This window comes from Pseudophryne corroboree, chromosome 1 (assembly GCF_028390025.1).
Source record: "Pseudophryne corroboree isolate aPseCor3 chromosome 1, aPseCor3.hap2, whole genome shotgun sequence".
Classification (NCBI taxonomy): Eukaryota; Metazoa; Chordata; class Amphibia; order Anura; family Myobatrachidae; genus Pseudophryne; species Pseudophryne corroboree.
The window spans coordinates 957694370-957711524 of NC_086444.1; the positions used below are offsets into that span (position 1 = coordinate 957694370).

Below are 17155 nucleotides of genomic sequence, written 5' to 3' on the forward strand. Positions count from 1 at the left end.
TTGCCTGCCAGGCCACGCCCCTCGTTTTTTTTCACATTTTTAATTTAGGCTGTGTTTGCATTTTTTTTGTTTGTTTATTTAACAATCACTTTCATTTTGCCACTATTGATGGTTTCTTTCTCCTTTTATGTTTTGTTTCCTTTATTTTAATAGAGATGCCAGTTGTTTACCATAATAAAATGAGCTCAAAATAAAGATATAAAAATATCCCTGCCTTCCTTATCAGCCATATAACAAAAGGTACTCTTCAGCTGACGAGGTCATATCAGCTGTTGATGTATGTTCTCCATGCTCCTTATACAGTGCCAGATGGCTGACTTCAAACCTGTGCTCTGGTAATCATATTATTTGCATTTACACCCAATAAAATAACTTGATTATTGTCATTAACCCCTTCATATCCAGGAATATTTTTCACTTAATGGCAACTTTTTTTTCTCATTTGAGATAAACCTCTTAGACCAGATATACCTCATAATGTTTTGGAATTAATAATCTTTGTGTGTGGAAGCTACAGAAGGAAAAGCTGCCAGAACACATTACTATGACTGCCATTGGTTATTTTTACACAGCGCCTATTCGACCATTTGTTTCAATTTATTGTGTTGCTTGATGTGGTCATACCAGTGCCGTCACTGAATATGAAATTTTGCACTTACTTTGAAAGCTGTGATTTATTGATCAGCTCGGTAAGTTCTTGGCACTCTGACAGAAACCACAGGTTGTTATTAGGCTTGTGATCCAGCATTGAGTGATATTTAACGTTTCTCGTACTGCAGTCCTCATTGCTTATGGCTGTAGAATCCAAACTGTGGCGGTCTGTACTCATGGATTGGCCTTTAAGCTACGCACCTTGAGGCAATACTGCTTTTCTCTAACGTCCTAGAGTATGCGGATGCTGGGGACTCCGTAAGGACCATGGGGATAGACGGGCTCCGCAGGAGACATGGGCACTTTAAGAAAGAATTTAGTTCCTGGTGTGCACTGGCTCCTCCCTCTATGCCCCTCCTCCAGACCTCAGTTTGATACTGTGCCCAGACGAGCTGGGTGCTTTTCAGTGAGCTCTCCTGAGCTTACTGATAGAAAGTATTTTGTTAGGTTTTTTATTTTCAGGGAGCTCTGCTGGCAACAGACTCCCTGCTTCGAGGGACTGAGGGGAGAGAAGCAGCCCTACTCTCTGAAGCTAGGTCCTGCTTCTTAGGCTACTGGACACCATTAGCTCCAGAGGGATTGGTACGCAGGATCTCACCCTCGCCGTCCGTCCCAGAGCCGCGCCGCCGTCCCCCTCGCAGAGCCGGAAGATAGAATCCGGGTGAGTATGAGAAGAAAAGAAGACTTCACAGGCGGCAGAAGACTTCATGATCTTCACTAGAGGTAACGCACAGCACTGCAGCTGTGCGCCATTGCTCCACACCTCACATACTCCGGTCACTGTAAGGGTGCAGGGCGCAGGGGGGGGGGGGCACCCTGGGCAGCATTTGAGACCTCATATTGGCAAAAAGAACACATATATACAGCTGGGCACTGTGTATATGTATGAGCCCCCGCCAAAATTACTGTTTAAGCGGGACAGAAGCCTGCCGCCGATGGAGCGGGGCTTCTCCCTCAGCACTCACCAGCGCCATTTTTTCTCCACAGCACCGCTGAGAGGAAGCTTCCCGGGCTCTCCCCTGCTGATACACGGTAGAAGAGGGTTGAAAAGAGAGGGGGGGCACATAATTATGCGCAAAAACTATAACATACAGCAGCTACCTGGTTAACATTAAGTTACTGTGTTATTCCTGGGATATTATAGCGCTGGGGTGTGTGCTGGCATACTCTCTCTCTGTCTCTCCAAAGGGCCTGGTGGGGGAACTGTCTTCAGAAAGGACATTCCCTGTGTGTGTGGTGTGTCGGTACGCTTGTGTCGACATGTCTGATGAGGAAGGCTATGTGGAAGAGGAGAGGGAGAAAATTAATGTGGTGTCTCCGCCGACGGCGCCGACACCTGATTGGATGGATATGTGGAAGGTTTTAAATGACAATGTTTAATTCCTTGCATAAAAGATTTGACAAGGCTGATGCATTGGGGCAGTCAGGGTCTCAACCCATGCCTGACCCTATGTCACAGGGACCGTCAGGGTCTCATAAGCGCCCACTATCCCAAATTGTTGACACAGATACCGACATGGATTCTGACTCCAGCTTCGATTACGATGATGCAAAGTTACAGCCAAAATTGGCTAAATCCCTTCGATATATGATTATAGCAATAAAGGATGTTTTGCACATCACAGAGGAAACCCCTGTCCCTGACACGAGGGTACATATGTGTAAGGGAAAGAAGCCTGAGGTAACTTTTCCCCCCCTCACACGAACTGAATGAGTTATGTGAAAAAGCTTGGGAAACCTCAGATTTCCAAACGGATTCGTATGGCGTATCCTTTCCCGCCAACGGATAGGTTACGATTGGAATCCTCCCCTAGGGTGGACAAAGCTTTAACACGCTTATCCAAAAAGGTAGCCCTGCCGTCCCAGGATACGGCTACCCTCAAAGATGCTGCTGATCGCAAACAGGAGGTTACCCTGAAGTTCATTTATACACATTCGGGTACCTTACTAAGACCGGCAATTGCGTCTGCCTGGGTGTGTAGTGCTGTAGCAGCATGGACGGATACCTTATCTGAGGAATTCGATATCCTAGATAAGGAAACTGTATTATTGACCCTGGGTCATATAAAAGACGCTGTCCTATATATGTGAGATGCTCAAAGAGACATTAGTCTACTGGGTTCTAGAATAAACGCTATGTCGATTTCTGCCAGAAGTGTCCTGTGGACTCTGCAATGGACAGGTGATGCCGACTCAAAAAGGCATATGGAGGTTTTACCTTACAGGGGTGAGGAATTGTTCGGGGAAGGTCTCTCGGACCTGGTCTCCACAGCTACAGCTGGAAAGTAACATTTTTTGCCTTATGTTCCCTCACAGCCTAAGAGAGCACCGCATTATCAAATGCAGTCCTTTCGTTCACAAAGAAACAAAGTCCGAGGTGCGTCCTTTCTTGCCAGAGGTAGGGGCAGAGGAAAGAAGCTGCACAACGCAGCTAGTTCCCAGGAACAGAAGTCCTCACCGGCCTCTACAAAATCCACCGCATGACGCTGGGGCTCCACTGGCGGAGCCGGGCCCTATGGGGGCACGTCTTCGGAATTTCAGCCACATGTGGGTTCACTCCCAGGTGGATCCTTGGGCAATAGAAATTGTGTCTCAGGGTTACAAGCTGGAATTCGAAGAGGTGCCTCCTTGCCGGTATTTCAAATCGGCCCTACCATCTTCCCCCCAAGAGAGGGAATTAGTGTTAAACGCAATACAAAAATTGTATCTTCAGCAGGTGGTGGTCAAGGTTCCCCTCCTTCAACAGGGAAGGGGTTATTATTCGACCATGTTTGTAGTCCCGAAACCGGACGGTTCGGTCAGACCCATATTGAATTTAAAATCTCTGAACCTATACTTGAAAAGGTTCAAGATGGAATCGCTAAGAGCGGTCATCGCAAGCCTGGAAGGGGGGGATTTTATGGTGTCACTGGACACAAAGGATGCGTACCTTCATGTCCCCATTTATCCACCTCATCAGGCGTACCTAAGATTTGCGGTACAGGATTGTCATTACCAATTTCAGACGTTGCCGTTTGGTCTCTCAACGGCCCGAGGATTTTCACCAAGGTAATGACGGAAATGATGGTGCTCCTGCGGAAGCAAGGTGTCACAATTATCCCGTACTTGGACGATCTCCTCATAAAAGCGAGATCAGGAGAGCAGTTGCTGAACAGTGTATCTCTTTCACTGAAAGTGTTACAGCAACATGGCTGGATTCTCAATATTCCAAAGTCGCAGTTGGTTCCTACGACTCGTCTGCCCTTCTTGGGCATGATTCTGGACACGGACCAGAAGAGGGTTTATCTCCCAATAGGGAAGGCCCAGGAACTCATGAGTCTGGTCCAGAACCTATTGAAACCAAAACAGGTGTCAGTGCATCATTGCACTTGAGTCCTGGGAAAGATGGTGGCGTCATACGAGGCCATTCCCTTCGGCAGGTTCCATGCGAGGACTTTCCAATGGGACCTACTGGACAAGTGGTCCGGGTCACATCTTCAGATGCATCGGTTGATCACCCTGTCCCCCAGGGCCAGGGTGTCAATACTGTGGTGGCTGCAGAGTGCTCACCTTCTCGAGGACCGCAGATTCGGCATTCAGGACTGGATCCTGGTGACCACGGACGCAAGCCTCCGAGGTTGGGGAGCAGTCACACAGGGAAGAAATTTCCAGGGTCTTTGGTCAAGTCAAGAGACTTGTCTTCACATCAACATCCTGGAGCTAAGGGCCATATACAACGCCCTACGTCAAGCGGAGACCTTACTTCGCGACCGACCAGTTCTGATCCAGTCAGACAACATCACCGCAGTGGCTCATGTAAACCGCCAAGGCGGCACAAGGAGTAGAGTGGCATTGACGGAAGCCACCAGAATTCTTCGCTGGGCGGAGAATCGTGTAAGCACACTGTCAGCTGTGTTCATTCCAGGAGTGGACAACTGGGAAGCAGACTTCCTCAGCAGACACGACCTACACCCGGGAGAGTGGGGACTTCATCCAGAAGTCTTCGCACAGATTGTGAGTCGGTGGGAACTGCCACAGATGGACATGATGGCGTCCCGCCTCAACAAAAAGCTACAGAGGTATTGCACCAGGTCAAGAGACCCTCAGGCAGTAGCGGTAGACGCCCTAGTGACACCGTGGGTGTTCCGGTCGGTCTATGTGTTTCCTCCTCTTCCTCTCATACCAAAGGTGTTGAGGATCGAAAGAAGAAAAGGAATGAGAACAATCCTCATTGTTCCAGATTGGCCAAGACGGACCTGGTATCCAGATCTGCAGGAACTGATCACAGAAGATCCGTGGCCTCTTCCTCTAAGACAGGACCTGTTGCAACAGGGACCCTGTCTGTTCCAAGACTTACTGTGGCTGCGTTTGACGGCATGGCGGTTGAGCGCCGGCTCCTAGCAGAAAAAGGCATTCCGGTTGAGGTTATCCCTACGCTGATAAAGGCTAGGAAGTAAGTAACAGCAAAACATTATCACCGTATACGGCGAAAATATGTTTCTTGGTGTGAGACCAAAAATGCTCCTACGGAAGAATTCCATCTGGGTCGTTTCCTTCACTTCCTACAAACTGGAATGAATTTGGGCCTTAAATTAGGTTCCATTAAGGTCCAGATTTCGGCCCTATCCATTTTCTTTCAAAAAGAATTGGCTTCTCTCCCAGAAGTTCAGACTTTTTGTAAAGGGAGTGCTGCATATTCAGCCTCCTTTTTGTGCCTCCGGTGACACCTTGGGATCTTAACGTGGTGTTAAGTTTCCTAAAGTCACACTGGTTTGAACCACTTAAAACGGTGGAGTTGAAATATCTCACGTGGAAGGTGGTCATGTTATTAGCCTTGGCTTCGGCTAGGCGAGTGTCTGAATTAGCGGCTTTGTCACATAAAAGCCCCTATTTGGTTTTCCATATGGATAGAGCAGAATTGCGGACCCGTTCGCAATTTCTGCCAAAAGTGGTTTCTTCTTTTCATATGAACCAACCTATTGTGGTGCCTGTGGCTACACGTGACTTGGAGGATTCCGAGTTACTTGATGTGGTCAGGGCTTTGAAAATTTACGTAGCCAGAACGGCTAGAGTCAGGAAAACTGAAGCGCTGTTTGTCCTGTATGCATCCAACAAGATTGGTGCCCCTGCTTCAAAGCAAACTATTGCTCGCTGGATTTGTAACACGATTCAGCAAGCGCATTCTACGGCTGGTTTGCCGTTACCAAAATCGGTCAAGGCCCATTCCACTAGGAAGGTGGGCTCTTCTTGGGCGGCTGCCCGGGGGGGTCTCGGCACTACAGCTGTGTCGAGCTGCTACTTGGTCGGATTCAAACACTTTTGCAAAATTCTACAAGTTTGATACCCTGGCTGAGGAGGACCTCATGTTTGCTCAATCGGTGCTGCAGAGTCATCCGCACTCTCCCGCCCGTTTGGGAGCTTTAATATAATAACCCATGGTCCTTACGGAGTCCCCAGCATCCTCTAGGACGTTAGAGAAAATAAGATTTTACTTTCCGGTAAATCTGTTTCTCGTAGTCCGTAGAGGATGCTGGGCGCCCGTCCCAAGTGCGGACTTCTTCTGCAATACTTGTATATAGTTATTGCTTCAATAAGGGTTATGTTATAGTTGCATCGGTCTTGAACTGATGATATGTTGTTTTCATACTATTAACTGGGTAGTTATCACAAGTTATACGGTGTGATTGGTGTGGCTGGTATGAATCTTGCCCTTGGATTAACAAAATCCTTTCCTCGTACTGTCCATCTCCTCTGGGCACAGTTTCTCTAACTGAGGTCTGGAGGAGGGGCATAGAGGGAGGAGCCAGTGCACACCAGGAACTAAATTCTTTCTTAAAGTGCACATGTCTACTGGGGAGCCCGTCTATCCCCATGGTCCTTACGGAGTCCCCAGCATCCTCTACGGACTACGAGAAATAGATTTACCGGTAAGTAAAATCTTATTTTTTGTGTGTCTGTAGCCTAGTGTTTCCTAAAGGAATACACTTCTGGCATTCTTTTAGTTTTATTTTTTACTTTTTTTTCGTAAGAATCCCATTCCAGTGAATAAAAAACTATTTTAAGAGTGTACCTAAAGTCTGAAATATTCACTCCAAGTAACGAGGGAAGTTACCTAGATATTGTGACGTTGACCATTTTATTTTTTATTTGTACCCTACAGATATTCGAGATATTTGGACCTGTTCCACGTCCTTTTTATGTGGTTCGCTTTAATTCAGAGGACCATGTTGAATCTAGTGGAATCAAGGTAAAAGATACCATGTATTTTGCTCCATCCGTTGAAGACTTCACACAGTATATCTTACCTGCTGTTTTAAAAAGGTAGGTTGTCTGACTATACAGTGTCACGTGCACCCGGTTTGGGTTGTTTCCATCTGAAAAGATTCTCCTTTCGAAATCAGTGGTTAGATGTTTTTAAGAAATGTATATGTAGCCATGAGTTATTGCTTTACTTTCTGAGACCATAAGCTCCTCATTTTACTTTAGGACCCAAATAAAGCTGTTATTTGTTCTTCTGCTTTTATCGGACAGAGTGCATGAAGGGACTTGGGCTTCATAAATCAAGTGGGCTATGAGACATCCTGCTAAAATAATGCTGTACACTATCTAGCAGCTAGAGTAAATGGTATTTTTAATAATTATTCACACTTATAAACTGATAGTCTTCTTAAACACCGGGGGTATTTGCTACATATTGATAATGACCCCAGCACAGAGTTGTCAAATGCGGTTACAGTCGCTAGAGCCACCTTGGGTTTCACTGTAGCAGGCAGTCACAGCGCACCATAATTATGCACCTGTGATGTTGAGTACCGTTAGTCATTGGAGAGAAAATTCTCAGCACTGGATGTTAAAGGTTGTGGTGGGCAATATTTCTGAAAATTGTCAGCAATTGTAAAGCCCCGCACACACTGAGCGATACACTAGACGATATGAACGATAACTATCTTTTTATGTTATCTATTGTTCATATCGTCTAGTCCAGTGGTGGCCAACCCGCGGCTCGGTCGGCTTCCTGCTCACGCCTCCCGCTGCCTGACAGCCGGGCACACCGCTCAGTGTTTCTTTGGGTGCCGGCCCGTGAGCCAATCGGAGCTCTCGGACCGGCAGCTAAGGCTCCTGATTGGCTGCCGGACCGCAAGCTTTGATTAGCTCACTGACCGGCGCCTGATTCAAGATGCACACTGCCGCCGGAGACTAAGGGGCATTCCCTCACACACAGCAGACCGAGCAGGGTAGCAGCGCGGTGAGCAGCGCTGGGAGGGCGGCATATGTGTATCTGGCACTGTGGGAGCATATGTGTATCTGGCACTGTGGGGGCACCCATTTTTTGGCGCACACACACAGTACCACTGACAGATTTTTATCTACTTGTACCACTGACTGGGGCATTATTTATATGTGGCACTGTACTGGGGCATTATGTGTATGTGGCACTGTACAACATGACTAAAAACGGGGTTGTGAAACAAGGTCATGCTCCTACAAACGTCGTACCGAAAGGTGTGCGCACAAAAATGGGGGGCGGCTTTGTAACAACTAGGCCATGCCCCCATTTTTGCACGTGCGCCTTTGGTGCGCGCTTGATAATGCCTCTTTCACTTGGCTACAGATCTTTTCTGGCTCTTTGTCTCTGACATAGTGGCCACCCCTGGTCTAGTGTGTATGCCTGAACGATGCGCGCAACCGTGGGTCGTTCTTGTTCAAAGATTATCTTATCGAACATGCAGCTTAATTATATCGCTGAGCTGCATATTCGGGGAGTGCGGATGATGACATCACTGAACGTTATCGTTCAGTGTGTATGCTCTATTCCACTGAATGATATAGCGCTAGTTGTGTACAGGGCTGAAGTTGCCCAGTGTGTACGGAAATTTAGCAATGATGCCTTTGTCACTTGCCAACTTGCATAACTACAGTCTTAACATTTATTTTGTTGCATCACTCCTAACTCCTGTTCCGATGAAATATGTTCTTGTCTTAGGTCTTGGCTTAAGTCCCATAAACCTAAAATATGAGGTGACATGTCATTGCTGGTACTTTAATATAAGATAACTATGTCTTTTTTCTTCTGGGGTATTTTCAGTAATTCTGATTCACGTTGCACTGCTGTAGGTGGACCAATGATGTTTTCTCTGACGTCCTAGTGGATGCTGGGAACTCCGTAAGGACCATGGGGAATAGCGGCTCCGCAGGAGACTGGGCACAAATAGAAAGCTTTAGTACTACCTGGTGTGCACTGGCTCCTCCCCCTATGACCCTCCTCCAAGCCTCAGTTAGATTTTTGTGCCCGAACGAGAAGGGTGCACACTAGGGGCTCTCCTGAGCTTCTTAGTGAAAGTTTTAGTTTAGGTTTTTTATTTTCAGTGAGACCTGCTGGCAACAGGCTCACTGCATCGAGGGACTAAGGGGAGAAGAAGCGAACTCACCTGCGTGCAGAGTGGATTGGGCTTCTTGGCTACTGGACACCATTAGCTCCAGAGGGACCGCTCACAGGCCCAGCCTTGGAGCTCGGTCCCAGAGCCGCGCCGCCGGCCCCCTTACAGAGCCAGAAGCAAGAAGAGTCCGGCAAATCGGCGGCAGAAGACATCCTGTCTTCCACAAGGTAGCGCACAGCACTGCAGCTGTGCGCCATTGCTTCTCAGCACACTTCACACTCCGGTCACTGAGGGTGCAGGGCGCTAGGGGGGGTCGCCCTGAGCAGCAATAGAAACACCTTGGCTGGCTAAAAATACATCACATATAGCTCCTGGGCTATATGGATGGATTTTAACCCCTGCCAGATTTTCACAAAAAGCGGGAGAAAGGCCGCCGAGAAGGGGGCGGAGCCTATCTCCTCAGCACACAGGCGCCATTTTCCCTCACAGCTCTGCTGGAAGGACGTCTCCCTGACTCTCCCCTGCAGTCCTGCACTACAGAAACAGGGTAAAAAAGAGAGGGGGGCACTAATTGGCGGGTTATTAACAATACAGCAGCTATAAGGGAGAAACACTTATATAAGGTTGTCCCTATATCTATATATAGTGCTCTGGTGTGTGCTGGCATACTCTCCCTCTGTCTCCCCAAAGGGCTAGTGGGGTCCTGTCCTCTATCAGAGCATTCCCTGTGCGTGTGCTGTGTGTCGGTACGTTTGTGTCGACATGTATGAGGAGGAAAATGATGTGGAGGCGGGGCAATTGCCTATAATAGAGATGTCACCCCCTAAGGAGTCGACACCTGAGTGGATGGCTTTATGGAAGGATTTACGTGACAGTGTCAGCTCCTTACAAAAGACGGTTGATGACATGAGACAGCCGACTAATCAGCTGGTCCCTGTCCAGGCGTCTCAAAAACCATCAGGGTCTCTAAAAAGGCCGTTACCTCAGATGGTGGATACTGACGTCGACACGGATACTGACTCCAGTGTCGACGGTGAGGAGACAAACGTGACTTCCAGTAGGGCCACACGTTACATGATCACGGCAATGAGAGAGGTGTTAAACATTTCTGATACTGCAAGTACCACTAAAAAGGGTATTATGTGGGGTGTGAAAAAACTACCTGTAGTTTTTCCTGAATCAGACGAATTAAATGAGGTGTGTGATGAAGCGTGGGTTTCCCCCGATAAAAAACTGATAATTTCTAAAAAGTTATTGGCATTATACCCTTTCCCGCCAGAGGTTAGGGCGCGTTGGGAAACACCCCCTAGAGTGGATAAAGCGCTCACACGCTTATCAAAACAAGTGGCGTTACCGTCTCCTGATACGGCCGCCCTCAAGGAACCAGGTGACAGAAAACTGGAGAATATCCTAAAAAGTGTATATACACATACTGGTGTTATACTGCGACCAGCAATCGCCTCAGCCTAGATGTGCAGCGCTGGGGTGGCTTGGTCGGATTCCCTGACTGAAAATATTGATACCCTGGATAGGGACAGTATATTGTTGACTATAGAGCATTTAAAAGATGCATTTCTATATATGCGAGATGCACAGAGGGATATTTCCACTCTGGCTTCAAGAGTGAGTGCGCTGTCCATTTCTGCCAGAAGAGGATTATGGACGCGACAGTGGTCAGGTGATGCGGACTCTAAACGGCATATGGAAATATTGCCTTATAAAGGGGAGGAGTTATTTGGGGTCGGTCTATCGGACCTGGTGGCCACGGCAACTGCTGGGAAATCCACATTTTTACCCCAGGTAACCTCTCAACATAAAAAGACGCCGTCTTATCCGGCTCAGTCCTTTCGTCCCCATAAGGGCAAACGGGCAAAAGGTTCCTCTTTTCTGCCCCGGGGCAGAGGAAGGGGAAAAAGACTGCAACAGACAGCCACTTCCCAGGAACAAAAGCCCTCCCCCGCTTCTGCCAAGTCCTCAGCATGACGCTGGGGCCTTACAAGCGGACTCAGGCACGGTGGGGGCCCGTCTCAAGAATTTCAGCGCGCAGTGGGCTCACTCGCAAGTGGACCCCTGGATCCTGCAAGTAGTATCTCAGGGGTACAAATTGGAGTTCGAGACGTCTCCCCCTCGCCGGTTCCTGAAGTCTGCTTTACCAACGTCTCCCTCCGACAGGGAGGCAGTATTGGAGGCAGTTCACAAGCTGTATTCCCAGCAGGTGATAGTCAAGGTACCCCTCCTGCAACAAGGGAAGGGGTATTATTCCACGCTGTTTGTGGTACCGAAGCCGGACGGCTCGGTGAGACCAATTTTAAATCTGAAGTCTTTGAACACTTACATACAGAGGTTCAAATTCAAGATGGAGTCACTCAGGGCAGTGATCGCAAACCTGGAAGAGGGGGACTATATGGTGTCTCTGGACATCAAAGATGCCTACCTCCATGTCCCCATTTACCCTTCTCATCAAGGGTACCTCAGGTTTGTGGTACAAAACTGTCAGCATCAGTTTCAGACGCTGCCGTTTGGATTATCCACGGCACCTCGGGTCTTTACCAAGATAATGGCCGAAATGATGATTCTTCTTCGAAGGAAAGGCGTTTTAATTATCCCTTACTTGGACGATCTCCTGATAAGAGCAAGATCCAGAGAACAGTTAGTAGTCGGAGTAGCCCTATCTCAAGTAGTGCTACGGCAGCACGGCTGGATTCTAAATATCCCAAAATCGCAGCTGATTCCGACAACACGTCTTCTGTTCCTAGGGATGATTCTGGACACAGTCCAGAAAAAGGTGTTCCTTCCGGAGGAGAAAGCCAGGGAGTTATCCGAACTGGTCAGAAACCTCCTGAAACCAGGACAAGTGTCAGTGCATCAATGCACAAGAGTCTTGGGAAAGATGGTAGCTTCCTACGAAGCGATTCCGTTCGGCAGATTCCACGCAAGAACGTTCCAGTGGGATCTGCTGGACAAATGGTCCGGATCGCATCTTCAGATGCATCAGCGGATAACCCTGTCCCCAAGGACAAGGGTGTCTCTTCTGTGGTGGTTGCAGAGTGCTCATCTTCTAGAGGGCCGCAGATTCGGCATTCAAGACTGGGTCCTGGTGACCACGGATGCCAGCCTGAGAGGCTGGGGAGCAGTCACACAAGGAAGAAATTTCCAGGGCTTGTGGTCAAGCCTGGAGACATCACTTCACATAAATATCCTGGAGCTAAGGGCCATCTACAATGCTCTAAGCCTAGCACGACCTCTGCTTCAAGGTCAGCCGGTGCTGATTCAGTCAGACAACATCACGGCAGTCGCCCACGTAAACAGACAGGGCGGCACAAGAAGCAGGAGGGCAATGGCAGAAGTTGCAAGGATCCTTCGCTGGGCGGAAAATCATGTGATAGCACTGTCAGCAGTGTTCATTCCGGGAGTGGACAACTGGGAAGCAGACTTCCTCAGCAGGCACGACCTCCACCCGGGAGAGTGGGGACTTCACCCAGAAGTCTTCCACATGATTGTGAACCGTTGGGAAAAACCAAAGGTGGACATGATGGCGTCACGCCTCAACAAAAAACTAGACAGGTATTGCGCCAGGCCATGGGACCCTCAGGCAATAGCTGTGGACGCTCTGGTAACACCGTGGGTGTACCAGTCAGTGTATGTGTTCCCTCCTCTGCCTCTCATACCCAAGGTACTGAGAATCATAAGAAGGAGAGGAGTAAGGACTATACTCGTGGCTCCGGATTGGCCAAGAAGGACTTGGTACCCGGAACTTCAAGAGATGCTCACGGAGGACCCGAGGCCTCTACCTCTACGAAGGGACCTGCTCCAACAGGGACCCTGTCTGTTCCAAGACTTACCTCGGCTGCGTTTGACGGCATGGCGGTTGAACGCCGGATCCTGAAGGAAAAAGGCATTCCGGATGAAGTCATCCCTATCCTGATCAAAGCCAGGAAGGATGTAACCGTGCAGCATTATCACCGTATTTGACGTAAATATGTTGCGTGGTGCAAGGCCAGGAAGGCACCTACAGAGGAATTTCAACTGGGTCGTTTCCTGCATTTCCTGCAAACAGGACTGTCTATGGGCCTAAAATTAGGGTCCATTAAGGTTCAAATTTCGGCCCTGTCGATCTTCTTCCAAAAAGAACTGGCTTCAGTTCCTGAAGTTCAGACGTTTGTCAAAGGGGTGCTGCATATACAGCCTCCTTTTGTGCCTCCAGTGGCACCTTGGGATCTCAATGTGGTTTTGGGGTTCCTAAAATCACATTGGTTTGAACCACTCACCACTGTGGACTTAAAATATCTCACATGGAAAGTGGTAATGCTATTGGCCCTGGCTTCAGCCAGGCGCGTCTCAGAATTGGCGGCTTTATCCTATAAAAGCCCTTACCTAATTTTTCATACGGATAGGGCAGAATTGAGGACTCGTCCTCAATTTCTCCCTAAGGTGGTTTCAGCGTTTCACCTGAATTAGCCTACTGTGGTACCTGCGGCTACTAGGGACTTGGAGGACTCCAAGTTGCTGGACGTAGTCAGGGCCCTGAAAATATACGTTTCCAGGACGGCTGGAGTCAGAAAATCTGACTCGCTGTTTGTCCTGTATGCACCCAACAAACTGGGTGCTCCTGCTTCTAAGCAGACTATTGCTCGTTGGATTTGTAGTACAATTCAGCTTGCACATTCTGTGGCAGGCCTGCCACAGCCAAAATCTGTAAAAGCCCATTCCACACGGAAAGTGGGCTCATCTTGGGCGGCCGCCCGAGGGGTCTCGGCTTTACAACTTTGCCGAGCAGCTACTTGGTCAGGGGCAAACACGTTTGCTAAATTCTACAAATTTGATACCCTGGCTGAGGAGGACCTGGAGTTCTCTCATTCGGTGCTGCAGAGTCATCCGCACTCTCCCGCCCGTTTGGGAGCTTTGGTATAATCCCCATGGTCCTTACGGAGTTCCCAGCATCCACTAGGACGTCAGAGAAAATAAGAATTTACTTACCGATAATTCTATTTCTCATAGTCCGTAGTGGATGCTGGGCGCCCATCCCAAATGCGGATTGTCTGCTATACTTGTACATAGTTATTGTTAACTAAATCGGGTTATTGTTGTAGTGAGCCATCTTTTCTAAAGGCTCCTCTGTTTATCATACTGTAAACTGGGTTCAGATCACAAGTTATACGGTGTGATTGGTGTGGCTGGTATGAGTCTTACCCGGGATTCAAAATCCTTCCTTATTGTGTACGCTCGTCCGGGCACAGTATCCTAACTGAGGCTTGGAGGAGGGTCATAGGGGGAGGAGCCAGTGCACACCAGGTAGTACTAAAGCTTTCTATTTGTGCCCAGTCTCCTGCGGAGCCGCTATTCCCCATGGTCCTTACGGAGTTCCCAGCATCCACTACGGACTATGAGAAATAGAATTATCGGTAAGTAAATTCTTATTTAAAGTATGCTGGCTCCCAGATCCGAATCATAACTTTTTACATTTTTAATCCCAACGATTGATTGAAATTTGAAGCATGTTTAGCTTTAACCCCTTCGGTGGTATGCACGAAAATCTTCCGGGTAGCCAGCGCTGACAGTATACTGCCTGCTGATTCCCTGGGGACAGCCATGCAGCGGCGCCCGGGATTCGACATACTCCATTATGGCGTTTAGCCCGCCCCCATGGCTGAGGGGGGGGGGGGGGTGCGGTCTTAGCTGTAAATTGACTTATGCTGATTCAGGGTAATCCCTAAGGGCGATGGACGCGGGCGCTCGCCAGTCGATAACCTCGCCCTGCCCCGTCACTCCCCCCCCCCCCCACCCTGCACCTTCCCAACCCGCTCCCACGACGATTTAAAAACACCCCCCCATCACCACCACTGAAGGGGTTAATAGTGGTTCTTTTATATTACCTAGCTTGTGTTTTAGGTTAATGGGACTCTAAAGCCACTAAAACATTGTTTCTAATAGCAATCACTTATGTAAATAAACTACAGCATTGTTAAAACACTAATAACTGCACATAGGGGTTTTAAAGAATTCCTTAAAAAAATTAATAAAAACATGAAGATCTCGTACTTTGGGGTCTATTCATGAAGCAGTGAAAAAAGTAGAGAAGTTGCCCATGGCAACCAATCAGCTGCTACATATAATTTTATAGAATGCACTTGGCAAATGTTACTTTAAAACCTGATTGGTTGCCGTGGGCAACTTCTCCACTGGCTCACCTCTCCTCTATTTTAACTGCTTCATCACTGTAGCATTTTCCTTTCTTATTAACTAGTCATGAAGTTTTACTTGAATGCTTGAATTGTTTCTCTTCATACTGACACTATTAAAGAATCAATTGAGCGAGAGAAGCCTCCTGGGATGCATTACTTTTATGATTTCTTAAGTCAGAGGTTCTCAAACGCGGTCCTCAAGGCACCCCAACTATCCAGGTTTTAGGTATAGCCATGGCTCTGCACAGATGGTTAAATCAAATTGACGGGTGTGGTATGGAAGGTAGATAGTAACTAGGTGGGCCGTGTCTTGATCGACAGGGTCTCTAGGTCGACATGGTCTAGGTCAAAAGGTCGACATGAGTTTTTAATTAAAAAAATTGTCGTATTCTTCGTAGTGTGACCGGGAGCCCCAATTAGTGCACCGTGTCCCCTCACATGCTTCGGGCTAGGTGTCTCGCTCCACTACCGCTGCGCAGGTTACCGTTCCCAATTGTAGTCCAGGTGGATCGTTAAGTATGAAAAGGTTAAAAAAAAAAAAAAAAATTGTGAAACTCATGTCGACCTAGAGACCTTGTCGACCAATAGTGGTCGACCTACAGACCGAATCCCCAAATTGACTGAGGTGCTAATTAAGTCACCTGTGGCCAAGCATGGATAAACTTAAAACCTGGACCGTAGGGGTGCCTTGTGGGCCGCGTTTGAGAACCTCTGTGTTGCATCCTGTATGTAGAACCTCCATCATTAAAATAAGGTATGGCAGATATTTGCTACATCTGTGTAAATCACTAAAAACAAAGTAAAAACTGCTTCATTGTGGCTTTACTGGGTACCATGCAAACACTCTTAGCTATATACAGTATAATGGATAAATACTGGATTGGGAATTTGTTTTTGTTTGCTACATTTCCATATATGTAATTTTGCTACTTTCTCAGAATCCCTTCCTGCTCTGTGGAGCTGCAGGTGATACATCCCGTACATTTTGGGGGCTGAAACTTCAGTACTCTCTTCTGATACTAAGCTGATGTGGATCGCCGCAGTTCTCAGTGCATTGATTCAGACTATTTCCCCTTATCTCCAGATATAATTATATATTTATACAGTGTGTGTGTGTGTATGTATGTATGTATGTATATATATATATATATATATATATATATATATATATATAAATAAGCAGAGCGTTCAGCACTCACCATAGCAAGCTCACATATCCTCACAACATCAATAAATGTTGTGAGGATAAGTGAGCTTGCTGTGGTGAGTTTTGAACTTTCTGCTTGTATGTATTTGGGTTGGTGGCCATGGGCTGCATGCACCCCACCCTGTGAGTGGTGAGTACAGATACTGCATCCCGCTTCTGGGGTGGTGAGTGCTGTGGTTTTTTTATATATATTTTATATATATATATTTATTCGTTTGTTTGTATGTATGTATGTATGTGTGTATATATATATATATGTATGTATATATATATATATAAATATTATACTGAATACCCGTGCTTCGCTACGGAATTTCAAGTATAATGACAAAGATTTTATTGTACCTCAATCTGTAGTCTCTATATCTTATTTTTTGTCAACGGGATATACCTAAAGTTAACTTGTAAGTTTCTGGGCAGGCCTTCCCCAGATTGATGCTGTCAAAAGGCTGGTGCTGAGGTGAATAATACTCCTACTTCTCTGCTATGTCCCGCCTTCAATGCTGCCCGACTCAGTGCTGTAAATGCTGGCACGACAGGCCAAGCTCCGCCCGCTGTATGTTAAATATCTAAGGTTTGCCGTGATAGGCTAACTCTAGTCTTAGTAACTTGAAATCTGGACAGTAGCTTGCTTTTGTGACGTAGTCACCCACTAAGAAGGGTTTTTCAAAATTCCAACCACAAAGGGGTTTAAAGGTTTGAGAATTCCTCTGTGAGGGGGGAATTAAGACCACCCACCTAGCTGGGTCTATAAAGAA

General features: G+C 47.3%; 1 protein-coding gene across 4 annotated transcripts in view; it reads left to right on the plus strand.

The window, feature by feature from the left end:
- Nucleotides 1–17155, plus strand: part of NAF1 (nuclear assembly factor 1 ribonucleoprotein) — a 453380-nt gene that overhangs the window by 299722 nt on the left and 136503 nt on the right. For all 4 annotated transcript variants that reach the window (XM_063920445.1, XM_063920444.1, XM_063920447.1 and 1 more), the window contains one exon: nt 6791–6951. In XM_063920445.1, coding sequence (XP_063776515.1) covers nt 6791–6951 — 161 coding nt within the window. The remainder of the gene's footprint in view (nt 1–6790; nt 6952–17155) is intronic.